Raw genomic sequence first — 15,954 nt, 5'->3', positions numbered from 1 at the left:
GTTAAGTGATTTATCTAAACTTTATCTTAGCATTGGCTATAATTAATTTTCAGTTGAATACATAGTGGACCTTCTAAATTATAATTTTATTTGAAAAAATCTGATAACTATAAATCATTTTTGAGGTAGAGTTTCAGCAATGATTTGTTGACTCAATGAATAAAGTATAATCAAGGAGTTTACAAAGTTTTCATTTGGTGATCTCCAGCCTCATTTTTATATCTTTCTGTGTATGTCTTAAAGAACCAAACCAAGGAATGGACAAATTTGTGCAAAGGAAGAGATATCCCCTGTTCTGATGATTATTCCCTTATGGGGATCCTGGGAGAAGCAGTGACAATTCGAGCCTGGAATATTGCTGGGTTACCTTCCGACTCATTTTCCATTGATAATGGGATCATCATAATGTAAGGAAAATATTTTTCTCACAAATGACCTCTGTTAATCAGTAGAGTTATGTATCTGTGCACCTTTTTAGCAGTTATAGCTAGTAAACTGTTATAGTATTGCAAACAAAATTTTACTTAATTAGCTAAATTAAATATGGATAATCACTTTCTTCTCATATTAATATTGGAATAGTTGAGTATTGGAGACTGTAGTAAACAAACAAAACCCAGATGACATTTGCCTAATTTTTAGTCAATTTTTAGCAAATAGAACAAAACCCTCCCATAAGTAAGTGAAGTCCAAAATTTTTATTCCCATAAGATACAGGGCTTTGGGATTGCAGGTTAGTGAAAGGTGTAGCAGTGGGTTGTTGGTGGTGATGGGTTTGGATGTTCCAAATTCTCTTAGTCCCTGCTGGGTGTGGGACCAGCTTAAATGATACATTTCTGGGCCCTGGGCTGATTGGGGCTTTCAAGACAAATGGTTGCTTTTCCTGGAATCTCCTGGTTAGTAGATAAGTCCCATGGAGACTGGGCTGGGAGAATATGGGAGGCCCCTCCAGCCTTGCCTTTCCTCCAGGTCTTACCTCCCAGAAACCAAGGACTTCAGCCTGTCCCAGTGTGAGGACCATCATCAATTGTGTGATTTCCAAGTTCACAGTACTACAGGCCTTTTGTCCCTGGGCCAGTCTTCTTGGAGGTTTTAGCGTCTTGGGAATAGTGTAGGTAAACCATCAGTAGGAAATGTTCAATTCTGTGTTACATGACTGTTTTGATTAGTTGTTGCTTTACTACTGAAAAAGCAATCAATATGATAGTACTTAATTTAAAATGATTGAGGCATGTGAATTATTAAAATAGAATTAACCACTACATATGAAGACTAGTTGTTATTAAATTTTTGTGTGCAATATTTATGAAAATTATTCCACAAATTAAAACTCTGGTAAACACATTTCTTTACTGCTCAACAAATGATCCTGACAGATTTCTTTAGCATCTATTTGGTAAATTATTCCACAGAGATTTGACGTATGTACAATTTGAATATAATACAAAACAAGATAAAATCTGATGAGACCACCTAGTGGAAGTAAAGAAGTTGTTACTACTAGCTACTGCTAGGTACTTGAGACAAGCTAATCCTTACGGCTGGGCCCTGAATTAAGTTCAAAGCTTTCAGATAACTAAGGCAAAAAGAAAAGCTGTGTCATGTAGTTCTCATTTTTCAGCCAAGTAAATTGTACTTAGGCAAACTTTTTCAGGAACTAAACTTAAATTTAATTATTTTGTTGATTTGAAGAAAAGATTACAAAACTTTAGGAAACTAAAATTAACTGAGTACTCTGCACTGATAACCTAATTTAATCCAGAAGAAAAATGGTAGAATCTAGATAAATGATAAATATGTGCATTGGTTTGCAGCTAAAACAGATTTTTAAGTGCCTTTTAACAAGCCCAGAATGGCAGCTGGTTCGTTGTTGACTGAGTTAACAAGGCGATGGCACATAGTCTGTGCTGGTGTTCAGTGTGAGAACACACCGTGGACATTGACACATATGGGAGGTTTCCGCAAGTTTAGAAGTCCATCGTTGACAGTGACTTTGGCCCAGGTGGACCAATTAACTTCAACCTAAGAATAGTCAGAGTTTTGCTGTTTTCGTTATTGTTGTTGCGATTGTTTCCCTCTCAGAAAAAATACTTTGCTCTTCCCAAGCCCTTGCAAATATAGTTTGTCATGTCCCACATAGTGGTAGTTATGTCTTTACTGTTTTGATTTGAATTTATATACCTTTGTTCCACCTACAGAACATCTATAACCATTGTATTCATTGGAAGCTAAATTGCTTCTTATTTTCTAGCAAATAAATGTGCGCTTTCTTTTGGGTCCAGTCATATCTCAATAACAACAGAACTGTTGATGAATATTTCTGCTTTAAAGATTCCAAACCTTTCAGTGAGTATTTTTTAAGACAACAAGCTCACATTTCCAGAGAGATTACAGGTAGAAAATGGTATTAATGAACCATAACTCCTATATTTTTGCTCTTTGTTTATAAAAATGTTCGAATATTAGCAAGCAGTCATGGTAGCAACTTTACTAAGAAGGAAATATTAACATTTTCATTCTTGGCTCATTTTGTTGATGTGTTTCGTTAATCTTTTACTGAGAGGTTTCAGTAAGTAGGTTTAAGGTGATCATTTTGAAGTATCGGATAAGCGTTTACTTGCATGGTGCGTTCCTCCATTCCTCAGAGACACTTGCTTGATAATGAGAATACTCATACCGAGCACTTACTGAGGACCTGATCCTGTGCTAAGTGCTTTTCACATACTGTCTCAGCTCAGTGAGAAGTCGATTATTTAAGGAAACTGGAACAATCTGTACGGTTTGGATAAGTAAGAATGTAAGTAACTTCTGGAGCTATTGACAGCTGCAGGTCCTTGGCTATTCAGAATTTCAGGGCGAGTGATGACATTTAATGTAGTTGGATTGCAGCTGAACATTTTACGGGGAAGGTATGAGGATTCTTTAACAATTTGGTAAGCAGATCAGACCTGTATCTAATATAACTCTGCCTTTTAAAAATGTCTTTAAGTTTTCATTTCTGTAGGAGTCAGATAAATTAGGTTTATTTCAGCAGCAATAGTAACTGACAGGAACACCTATCTTTCCTTCTCTGTTTTTATCTATTTTTATGTGTGTAAGGAGGAAAATAGCAAAACTCTTTGACAAGCACCACTGTTATATTCAAATTCTGTCCTTCCATGCAGACTGCTGTGAACATGTATTATCACTGTGGCATGTCTGCATTTTTCACAAACCCGAAAGAGCCAAAACCAAGTAACAATTGTCTCTAGACAAACAAGAGAGCTAACAAAAAGAACAAAGAGCTAACAAAAGACTAACAAGAGAACAAACACTATTAAAACTTGGAATGCCGAGTGCTATAAAAATTCAACTTCCATTTGGGAATCACTGGTTTGAAAGCATTTCTGGATTCAAGAATGTTTGGTGGAGGAAGTAGCAGAGAAGATAGTGTAGAGAAAAACGTTGTCTTGTCGAAAAATAATGCAAAACAGTGGTGAAGAGGAAGTAAACAGTAAATACAGTGCTCGTTTGTTTCAAATTCAGGATTTATGTTCATCCAAAGAGTGAAGCTATTTAAACCCATGTGTGTCGAACATAACTCTCCACAATAATTGCTGTTATATATATATTTAAAAACCAGTACATTCTTTTCTACCTACCCTGAAGAATATCTCCTTTGAAATTTTATTAATCTGACATGATATTGTATGGAAGCCCTAATCTTTAAAAGCAAATATTTTAAACTAAAGTCGCAACTTTGTCCTGTTTTTGAATCAAAAAATGTTATATTGAGTGTTATATTGAGGGTGTTGTTTGGGGAAAATAAGTTTGATACAGTTTTTTTTTAAAGATTGGCACCTGAGCTAACAACTGTTGCCAATCTTCTTCTTCTTTTTTTTCTCCCCAAATTCCCCCAGTACATAGTTGTATATTTTAGTTGTGGGTCCTTCTAGTATGTGATGCCGCCTCAACGTGGCCTAATGAGCGGTGCCATGTCCATGCCCAGGATCCAAACCCTGGGCCACCAAAGCAGAGCGCGCAAACTTAACCACTCAGCCTTGGGGCTGGCCCCCTGATACAGTTCTTAACTGGGTATAGAATAGCATCTCTGTGTGTGTGTAAGTATATATCTATTTACATATATTGTGTGTGTGTAAATATATATATTTACACACATATAAAAAAATATGTGGAGAGAGAGACAGAGAATGTGAATATCCATTTGTTCTAGCACAATTTGTTTGAAAACATTATCCTTCCCAGCCTCCAGAACTGTGAGAAACAAATGTTTGTTGTCTAAGCCACACAGGCCATGGTGATTTGTTACAACAGCCTGAGCAGACAAAGATGCCCTTACTCTCTACGCACAACAGAGGCCCCTCTTCCAGTCTGCTCTCTTAGGTGACTCATCCCACGGCTTCTCCCATGGGAATATACTTCTTCTGCTGGGGTTGACCTGAGGGCGGGGACAGGAGAGAAAAAAGAGAAAAACTAAACATGCACTTTCCCCCACTCTCTCTGGCTCACACATGGTCATATTCTCAGTCCTCTAGTGAGAGTTTCTGATCCCTGTGCTTGCTGCACAATTCTCCAGTAGGCCTGTTCTCAGATCAAAGCTACAAGATTAGAGGAAAAAAAACCAAAAACACCCAAGAAACTCACCACCCCCTTATTGGTCATTCTTCAGATTTTAACTTCTTTCCCATTCACTTGTTATTATTTACTTTTAGAATCTGCAAGTAGTTGCTTTTTGTATTTTATCCAGAATTTTTCATTGTAATCAGTGGAAGAGATTGGCTGTACTGGGTGTAGCCCAGCTTGGTCAGCACCAGAAGTCCTTTCCTCTGGTTTTGAGATGGTGTTCCTTCCTTCTCCATGCAGGGTTGATCTCTTAGAAAATGTCAATTTTCAGAATGAGTTAGCTTGCATGGGGTTTGTCAGATGTTTTTTGCTGTTTCTATTTCAATAGATTATCATGTGCAAACTTTATTTGATCTAGGAAAAAAGGATAAAGAAGAATGAGCATTCTCCCCTCAAAGAATATGCTATTTAGTTGAGTGATGCAGTTAAGAAATTATAGAATCAATAATAGAATATTATCATATAGAATATTCTGATTATATGACAGTACCATAAATGTAATATGGATGAATGGCTAAAGAAGTTCACAGAGAGAAGAGATCAAGACAGGCTTTGTGGACTTCATAGCATTCAAGCAGACCTTGAAACACGAGTAGGACTTGAACGTGAAAGGATGGGGAAGAAGAGCATTTTGGACAAAAAAACAGCATGAACATGGGTATTGTGGCTAAAACATGTGGGAGCAACAGAAGGAAGCGTGAGTCATCCAATTTCTGTAGGGAAGCATAAACGCTGTCTAACACTCACACGTAATCCTCCGAATCTAAAAATATTTCTAAAATGTGACAGAATGAAACTTTTACATACTTATAAGTTTTATTCTTTTCTAATTTCCCTCCTCACTCCCTTTAGTTTCTTATGGATGTGATTCTCTTTTTATTAGTTGATTGTATCTAAGATATTACAGTATTCTTTTGGCCTCATTTCTTCCTGAATATAATGAACTGAGTTGTTCCCCCCATTCATATGTTGAAGGCATAACTCCCGATGTAACTGTATTTGGAGATGGGGCCTTTATGGAGGCAATTAAGGTTAAATGAGGTCATAGCATGGAGCCCTAAACTATTAGAACTGGTGTCCTTATAAGAAGAGGAAGAGATACCAGGGATATGCAGACAGGGGAAAGGTCAGTGAGGACACAGCAAGAAGGCTGTGTTGTCTGCAAGCCAAGGCAAGAGGCCTCTGGAGAAACTAAATCTGCTAGCACTCTGATCTTGGACTTCCTGCCTCCAGAACTGTGAGAAAACAAATTTCTGTTGTTTAAGACAGTCTGTGGTATTTTATTACAGCAGCCCAAGCCAATTAATCCATTATATAATGCTGATACTGGAGGACAAGACTATCTTCTTTACCATATAAACTATAAGTTTTGTTTCCAACTCTAACTTACATGCTAAAAAATATGATTACTTCCATGTGAGGGGACAAATTATCCAATGAAATGCTAAATTCGTGTTATAATGAGGTTGATTAAGTATATTATCCTGTTCCAGTCCCACTTCTTTTTTTTTTTTTTACCCCAGTAACCTTTTATTTTCTCCTCCTTCTCTTCTGATGTTCCATGTGAATTTGCTGTGCTCACTTTTGAAGAGTGGGACAGTATCTTTAGAAAATTTTCCAGAATCATGGCTTGTATTTCCTGAAGCTTCGAAGAGGAAGAAAAAGAACAATAACCTTAATGCTGATTACATGTCACACAAGGTAGAAAGCTATATGGTTGGATACCATATGGTGATGCCAGATACTGGTTGACACTTTGTGACCCCACAACACGCTGGAAAAGAAACTGGGTGCCTCATGGTTCACTGTTCTCGTTCTTATCATAAAAGGGAGATGAGTGAGAATAAAGCAATAAATGTGAGCTCTTCTATAGTGCAAAAGCCCTGACTTCCAGAAAATATATTTCTGTCTGTAATAAGCTCACAGTTGCTAAGCAAATATACGACATATATGACAAATATGTACATATATGGCATTAAATATACAAGTGTTTGAAGCAAATACTAGGTCAACGATTATGTGAACACTTAAGGTTCCATGGCTATTATGAAGGTTAGATGATAGAAAATTATGCTTTTCACCTTATTTTTAGACCATTATATCTTTAATAGTCCATATTTCAAAGAGAGATCTGATGTCTCAATCCTTTCTCTTTCCCTGTTGTACAAATGACAGGAGATGGAAGCTGAGCAAGTGAAGTGACTTGCCCAAGGTCACATGAGCAATCAATGGCCAGGCCCAGTGTAGAACTTGCATTTCCTGATTTCTAGTACTCTTGGTGTTGTCATTGTCACCCAGTTAGCAAGAGCAGCAAATATTTTTAAAAATCAAATTTAACATTTCGAGAATGGTAATTTCCCAAAAGGAGTAAAAGAGGTTGTGTTGTTTCCACATGATTTTTGTAACTGCCGTTCTAGTAGCCTGCTCAATCTAAATGTCTCTGCTTCAAGAATATCGTTTCTTGTAATAAATTAAAGAGTAAAATATTACTATAAAGCATAAACTGTAAGAAAGTGATGTGTGCATGCTTAAATCGCACAGAGACAAATCATAGTTTGACCAGCATCTTCTTTCTTCTCCCTTTCAGGAATGCAAGAAGGTGGCCTCTGATGATAGATCCTCAAGGCCAGGCTAATAAATGGGTCAAGAATATGGAAAAAGCCAATAGTCTCCATCTAATTAAATTAAGTGATCCTGACTATGCCAGAACTCTGGAAAATTGCATCCAGTTTGGTACCCCTGGTATGTAGTTGAATAACAAGTGTACATTATGGAAATGCCTGGAGAGGGCACAATTAACCCAAAACAATGTAGGTTGTTTCTTTTTTAAAAAGATAGTTGTGTCAGACTCATCTTAAATTATGACTTTGTTAACGTTTTTTATTATTTATTGATAATTAATCACGTGAGAACTTTAGAGAGTATAGTACCAGCAAGTTAGGACTTTTTTTATGTCTCAAGATTCATTTATGATGCTTCCTTTAATTTAGCTGTTTTAATTTTTGTCTGATGTTTGCAATTCTTTAGTTCTTATTATGACTCCACTTTTGCAATTAAAAGGGCTGCTTGATATGCCAAAAGTATTTTAACGTGACATTAGTCCAATTATCCATGTATTCTTTTCTTGACTTACCGTACAAAAGTGGCAGAGAGGTAAGTACACATTTTACATGGCTGACTATGATCTGCCATTTACAATGGAGAGACTAGAAATATGACAAGGACTTTTTAATAAAGCTCTATGCACATGTCACATTTGTCAAAACACAGAACAAAATACTTATGATTTGAGTAAATTGGGGTTATTAGTCACGTTTTAAATCCATGTTACCTATGAAATTTTGACTGTTTACTTGACCAAATAAATGTAAACATTATGAAACTACAACATATTTAGTCCCAGGACAAGTATAGTAAATCCCAGTTGCTGTTAGAGCTAGTACTACGTGGAAGAATCATAAAGAATATACAAGGTCGTCTTACAGACATTTTATTTTTGCATATTAATAACGAGTTAGTCTTTAAAATATTACAATTTTAGGTTCTGTCAAGCATGAAATGAAAAAATCTAAGTCTACCTACAAAATCTTGTGTTTATGTATATGGACACACAGACACACACAAGGGGTATTTCATTCTTAGAGTATAGTATGGGTGATGGAGGAGTTCCAGGAAAAGGGGGAATATGATCTCCACTATCAGATGTCTTGCTTGTTTAATAGATGGGATCAGACAATATGGGTAACTAACTGTAATAAAAACAGAAAATGGACATAGCTCACTAACCCTTATTGGGGCCGCTGTTCTGTTATGGGTAGGTGCATGGCTCTGCAATCAGAGTGCCTACCTCTGTTACTCAGTGCTTGGTTCAGTGACCTTTCTGAGGCTCAGTCTCCCTATCTGTACTTTGATCATATAGTATGAGGAAGAAATGAGTTACTGTACTTTGGGTACTTACAGCAGTGTCTGATAAGCTCAATATGTGTTGTTTTTTGGTCGGAGATTTACTATGTGTATTATCCTTTAATTGTATTAGCATTATATTTAATTATATTAGTATAATAAGAAAGGCACAGATGATGAACTATGAGAATTCAGAGGAATAGGAAGATTTCCTGAAAAAATTAACACCTCAAATACTTGATTTAAAATTACTTAATTAGACTTAAATGTTCAAGTAATTTCCTTGACACAGTAAAAAACAATTAAATGATAATCGAGCATCTACCGTGTGCTTGACATTCTGAAGATTTCTGTGATCTCAGGCATGTATCTTGATGTCCGTATTGCATCATTTTGGAGAGGAAACGGCCATAGAGACAATCTGTATAGTGTTTTTCAAACTGTGAGTCCCAACTGTGGGAGAGAAAACCAACTTAGTGGGTCATGACCAGCATTTTTAAATGAAATGCAATAGAAAAGAATGGAACCTCTTAGGCTGCATAGCATGGAGTAAAGGTAAGCAATATTTCATGAAATTTTAAAGTTCTATATGCAATGTGTGTACAGGACCAAGATTCAAAATATATTTCTTACTTGGAGTTGTGGCCACAGAATTCTGAAATCCAGTAGTAGTAATTCCAACCACTTCATTTGGTTAACCGGTAAGTGAGGTGTGGGAGAATGTTAGTTACCAAGACTGTATGCCTAGTCAAGGGGAGTGCTGCAACCTGTCCCCAGGTCTGGTGCCTTAGTCCAGTGCCTTCTGTGTCACTCACAGTGGCTTTAACCTATGTTTTGGAATGAATACATTTTTTTTTTTTTAAGATTTTATTTTTCCTTCTTCTCCCCAAAGCCCCCCAGTACATAGTTGTGTATTTTTAGTTATGGGTCCTTCTAGTTGTGGCATGTGGGATGCTGCCTCAGCGTGGCTTGATGAGCAGTGCCATGTCTGCACCCAGAATTTGAACTGGCGAAACCCTGGGCCGCCGAAGCAGAGTGCACAAACTTAACCACTCGGCCACAGGGCCAGCCCGCTGGAATGAATACTTTTAAAATGGATAATGATTATTTACAATGCTTGCTAACATGAATCATCAGAGAGAAGTGAAAAGTTTTAAATCTATTATAGAAAGAGAAACAGATGACAGATTTTATAACTATTTTTATATTGAACCTTCAAGTATAAGTATCGGTTACTGTTACAGTTTTAAAACAGAAGCAGTTAAAGACTCTTCCATTTAAGAAGTTACCTTTAGTTACTGACCTGTTCAAGGACAGTGGCTTTTGATCTGTCATCCCTCACAGGCAGCCGTGGTCGAGAAGGCAGAGGTCTTTGCCTTCTTCACCCACTGGCCTCTGCTCCCGCCAGAGCAGGCCTCCCTTTTTTTTTGTTTATATTGAGTTTTAAGATAAAATCCTCTTTGAAAAAAGTGTCCTGCTTTTTAAAAGAGTTTGAAAGCCAGTGTTCTAGCAAACAAAGATACGTCTGTATTAGTTACACGAGTGACTGAGGTGTGCCTAGGATAGTAATCATAAAAATACTGCTAAGTCAATTTGTTCCCAACTCAATAAAGCTGGAAAAATAAAATAAAATGAAATTTTAAATTTTTGAAAAAGAAATCAACTTGTAGAGAAGATCTTTTAATAGCTTTCCAGTAACTATGAAAATGAAATCTTTGCGTTGAGAGCAAGATCTATCTTATCTGAGCCTCCTTTACTTTTATCTTATCTCCCAGTACTTTACTTTCCCTCCCTCTTGCGTATAACATACCAGGGATGCAAAACTACTTCCGGTTTAATGTTCCTTACATTTGCTCATTTGTTGGTTCATTCGTTCACCCAACAAATATTTATTTTGCACCCACCACGTGGCACTGAAAGCACAGCATGAACAAGACAGACTTGGTCTCTGCTGTCTGTGAGCTTATTGAAGTAGAGGGAGAGAGAGGTTACGTGTGTGATGAGGGTTAGAAAATCGGAGTACAGGGTACAAGGGAGCAGCCAGGACGTGTAACAATACAGTGATGTGTCATATCTCTTAGCTTTCATTTGTGCTTTTCCATCCACTTGGTGAATTCCTTTAAATTTTATCCTTTAAGATAGAGCTCAGACACCTCTTTTTCTGTGTTATTTCTCTTGACCTGTCCAATGAAGTGCCAATTCTGGAGCGTTCACAGATGTCTGGTGTTGCCCTTGTTCTCATGTACATGACTGTGTGTTTCTCACCTCCAGACTCTTTAGGAGTACCCAGTCGGTGCTCAGTGATGGTTTGTTGAATCTACTTTGAATATGATATGCTCCATAGTGGAACATAATACCCAGAAGATTTTTTTCCTATGAATTTGAAGTCTCACATACAATAATGTAGGCAATTTATAATAAAAAATCTGATATCAATTAATGTCCTAAGTGCAAAAGAAATGTGAAAAGAGTACTTGGTTCTCTTTGTATTTCTGTTGCTACGGAGTACTGTTTTGAGTGAGAAGGTCTGCCTACTCAAAGATGTCAGCAGTCAGTGTCTGGATTCTCAGTCTTGGTTTCCCAAAGCTTTGCAAATACTGTGGTGGGCTGGTGCTTGGGAGTGAGAAAGGAGGCTTTTATATAAACCAGAGTATTGTTAACTTTGATGATGGAAATATGAAGAGAAGCTTGTCTCATGAATTGGCTCCTGTATTTTTTTTTAAGATATTTTATTTTTATTTTTTCTTCTTCTCCCCAAAGTCCCCCAGTACATAGTTGTATATTTTAGTTGTGGGTCCTTCTGGTTGTGGCATGTGGGATGCTGCTTCACTATAGCTTGATGAGCGGTGCCATGTCCATTCCCAGGATCTGAACCAGCGAAACCCTGGGCCGCCAAAGCAGAGCATGCAAACTTAACCACTCGGCCGCGGGGCTGGCCCCTGGCTCCTATGTTTTAACATGAAACATATTTTGATTTAGTTAAAAGTTAAAGGAGTCAAAATAGTTAAATTAAGGATATCGTTCTGGGTAATTCATGTACCTTTGCATTTTTGTTATTTTTTTCATTTTTTTTAAGTTTGGAATACTTTTGATTTTCCACTGAGGCTTATAATAGTAGTAAGTATTCAATGTTGGGAACATATTTCTTTGAGATCAGGATGCTATAGAAATCTTTCCTAACAGGCTTATGGCTTGATCCTATTAGTGATGAAATAAATTTTCACTTTTGAGGAAAAGAATCAAGTCTGCAATATTTAAGTTTTATAATGTATATTTTAGCTTTGAAAAAAGACACTTATAAGTATTAATATAGACACTCAATTCTGTTTCAAACTAGGAAACAATTTATGGGGAGTAGGGAATGAAATTGTATAATATTATTTTTTAGTGAAAAATAATTTAAATATTATACTTTGTGAAAAAATTGTTGGTAATAGGGGCCGGCCCGGTGGCGCAGCGGTTAAGTTCGCACATTCCGCTTCTCGGCGGCCCGGGGTTCGCTGGTTCGGATCCCGGGTGCGGACATGGCACTGCTTGGCAGCCATGCTGTGGTAGGCGTCCCGCGTATAAACTAGAGGAAGATGGGCACGGATGTTAGCTCAGAGCCAGGCTTCCTCAGCGAAAAAGAGGAGGACTGGCAGTAGTTAGCTGAGGGCTAATCTTCCTCCAAACAAACAAACAAACAAACAAACAAACAAAAATTGTTGGTAATAAAAGTTGAGGCTATTATGCAAAACTTGTGTTATATTTCATAAACAGAATTTCAGTTCATAACTAAAGCAAATTAATAGGTTTTAAAAATCTGATCATGTAAAAGTAAAAATGAGACATTGATATGTTATCACTGTTATTGTTTAGCATTATTAGGAGAGTTCTTTTCATTGCAATAAAACAGGAAACAATGAGGGTGCTATAACATGTGGAAAGAGGGAAGAATATTATCATACTCATAGACAATATGTTTCATCTAGAAAACCAAAGAGGATTAGCTGAAAAGCTATTAGAATAAAAGAACTCGATGGAGTAGATATATTCCAAAAAGAATATTTAAAAGAAATCAATAACTCCTGAGAAGAAAATAAATGGGTCATAATTCTAGTCAACTGGTAAATGGAAACAAAACAAAACAAAGTGAAACAAAAACCTTAGGACGTCTTTAATAATGCACAGTGCAAAAATGACAAAACTTCACAGAAAAACAAAAGAAGACTTAAGACATTGCTTTTTCACTGCAGGAAGACTAAATGTAAAAGTGTCAACTCTTTCAAAAATAAATGTTCTAGAAATAATGCTAAAGTTAACCTAGAAGAAAGAAAGTAAAAGAGGCAGTAAAAATTCAGTAGAAGAGTGAGTTTGGAATAAGTGCTGGGAGAAACTCTAATATACGTAAGCCTTTAATGCATTAGAAAGTAAGCATTATAACCCAATGGAAAAACAATAGGCCATTCAGCAAATGGTGTTGGACATGTTTACTTTGTGGAAAAATATATCAAATCAGAGGCTCACCTCACACCAAAATATGCTCCAGATGAATTAAATATGAAAGAAAAAAAGACAAGCTATAAATACTAAAGGACAGCAGGGGAATAACTAAGTTGTCTTTGATGGGAAAGGACTTTCTAAGAAAATACGCAATGAAAAAATTAAAAAGAAGAAGATTAAGAAATATGATTGTAAAAATTCATAATTTAAGCCAAGAAACATTATGTAAAAAAAATTAAAGAGAATATCAAGCAATCACAATTTATGGAATTTATTTGTTTCCCAATTTTGGCAATCAAACTATAATCAAAATATTTTAAGACAATGGGGAAATGTATTCCCTGCCTTGATATTTGAAGAAATTGTGAATTATTGATAATATTTTAAAGTGTGGCAATTTTTGTGTGTGTGTGTGAGGAAGATTGTCCCAGAGGTAACATCTGTGCCAATCTTCCTTTATTTTGTATGTTGGACGTAACCACAGCATGGCTTGATGAGCAGTGTGTAGGTCTGCGTGCGCCTGGGATCCGAACCCACGAACCCCAGGCCACTGAAGCAGAGTGTGCGAACTTAACCACCACACTATGGGGCTGGTCCCAAGGTGTGGCAATTTTTAAAGAAGAGTCCTTACGTTTTAGAGATACTTATTCAAATATTTGCAAATGAAGTTTTGTGATGTCTGGGATTTGTTTGTAAATAATCCAGAGTGAGATGAGGATTAGAGGAAATACGATTGGCTGAATTTTGAGTATACTATTCTTTTTAGTTTTGAAAAAGGTTTGAAAATTTCTACAACATAAAGTCAAATTATAAAAAGAAACATAAACAAATTTAAAAACAAGCAGAAAACTGGGGGAGATATTTGCTACAACAATGTAAAAAATACAAATAAAGTTTTAAAACTTAGCACGTTGTGACAATTAGTGCTGTTTATTCCCTGTTATCCATATATCCATTCTCACCTTCTTCCTCACTTTTAGCACTCCCTGTGTTTACCTGTGCACATTGCATTCAGAGTAAAGAAATAATTTTTCTGACTTCTGTTGTGGTTGCATGTGGTCATGTGACTATGGTCTGCCCATCCCGATGTTACTGGATGCCAGCTCTGATTCCCAGGAAATATTCTTAAAAGATGTTTCTTCCTTTTCGATTTATTCTTTCTTTCTGATGGCTGGAACATGATGTTGTTTGAAAGGCCATTTTGGCCAGAGATCAAAGCCATATGCCAAGAACGGTGAAGCAGCAAGGGGAGGGGAGGGAAGGAGATGACTTGGCTCTCTGATGGTTTAGACACACTGTCCTTCCAGCTCTGCACTGATTACCTCAGGCTCCCGTTTACATGAGATAGAAGTCCCTTCCTGTTCGTGTCACTATTATTTTGGGTTTTTTATCACTTAAAACTGAACCTAATTGTAAATAACATACCCCACAATAGGAAAATGGGCAAATACATTAACATACAATTTCCAGAAGAAAAAATGTAATTAGCCAAAGAGCACCTCAAACATCAAGCCCAAAATACAAATTTTAACAATATTTTTTTAACTATCAAATTGTGACAGTCACAAGTGTAGTATTTAATGCTGGTAGTATCACACGGTGATTAGGAGAGCCAGGTAAGGAGCCAGACTGCTTAGTTCATGTCCCTGCTTTGTCATTTACCAGCTGGTTTAACTGAGCCATTTCCTTAAATTGCCTGGCCTCAGTTTCCTCATCTGTAAAGCTGGGATGATAATAGTCCATGCTTTTTAAAGTTGTGAGGATGATGAGAAAATACAATGCCAGCGTGATGCCTGGTGTTTCTAAGTATAGTGATGTTATACGAAAACAGGTTAAAAACAAACAAAAAAGTGAGTGTTCATTGCAGCTCTGAAATCTCTACAGCCATTCAGAAGACTAATTTGGCAATATAAATAGCCTTTAAAATGTTCGTAACTGTCGGTTATTAATTGCACTTCTAGGACTGCAGCGTGAGTGAGTAATCAGAGATGAACACGAGAATTTATTCAAAAAGATGTTCACTGCAGCATTATTAACAGTAGAAAAATGGAAGCAATCTGAATAATAGAAGATTAATGTGTTTAATACATTATGATGCACTCATTATTTAACCATGAAAAATAATCATTTTGTTCAAGCAGAAAATGAAAATGAGTTTAAAAATCATCAGACATGCCTGCTTTGGTTAATTAAGATCTCAGCAGTGAAGGAAATTGACAGGAAGACAGTTGTAGGAATTCATTTGGTAGGAGTACCCTTCGGGAAGGAGCAGACTATGTCTGCACGTCCCCTGCAATAGAGATCCAAATACGTGTCATCCAATGCCCTGAGCTCCTTCCTTCCCATCTGGATTGCACACCCAGTCCCTTAGGGACTCCTACAAGACACCATGGTTCAAGTTTGGCCGTGATAGCACTCCAAACACCGAAATGTAAGACTTTAATTTGGCGAATGTATTGAGAACCTTAACAATGTCCCTGATCTTTGATCCAGGGATTCCCCTTCTGGAATGCTATCGTAAGAAAGTATTCTGAAATGCAGAGTTTTTGTATACAGTACTACTTATAATATTGAGAACAGGAAACAATTCAAATATGTAATAATAGAGCATTGGTTTAAAAAATGAGAGAACATCAATATGATAAACTGTTATACAGTAATTAAAAGCATGTTTATTAGTTTTTAATAAAATGGGGAAATACTTGTGCTATAATGTCAAGCAGAATAATTAGGATGCAAAATTAGATATATTGTTTAGTCTCAACTGTGTATAGAAAAAGATGAATAAAAAATACTGAAGAGAAAAATACAATTTATTCAACAAATAATTATCATATAGGTATAGTTTTGCATCATGTTTCTATCAACTTATATATGGTATGAGTCAATTATGTAAAATATTTAGGGAGAAGGAGAAAGAGAAGATTGAGAAAATCTAAGTAGAAG

At 36.5% G+C, this 15,954-nt stretch overlaps 1 protein-coding gene across 1 annotated transcript in view; it reads left to right on the top strand.

The window, feature by feature from the left end:
• The window catches only part of DNAH7 (dynein axonemal heavy chain 7), a 235,411-nt gene that overhangs the window by 160,542 nt on the left and 58,915 nt on the right, over positions 1-15,954 (top strand). Inside the window, exons 47-48 of the mRNA XM_046658055.1 lie at positions 244-407; positions 7,211-7,365. Coding sequence (XP_046514011.1) covers positions 244-407; positions 7,211-7,365 — 319 coding nt within the window. The remainder of the gene's footprint in view (positions 1-243; positions 408-7,210; positions 7,366-15,954) is intronic.

This window comes from Equus quagga, chromosome 4, assembly GCF_021613505.1.
Source record: "Equus quagga isolate Etosha38 chromosome 4, UCLA_HA_Equagga_1.0, whole genome shotgun sequence".
NCBI classification, from domain to species: Eukaryota; Metazoa; Chordata; class Mammalia; order Perissodactyla; family Equidae; genus Equus; species Equus quagga.
Note: the sequence above shows the minus strand (reverse complement) of the source record. Positions and strands in the feature narration are given on the sequence as shown.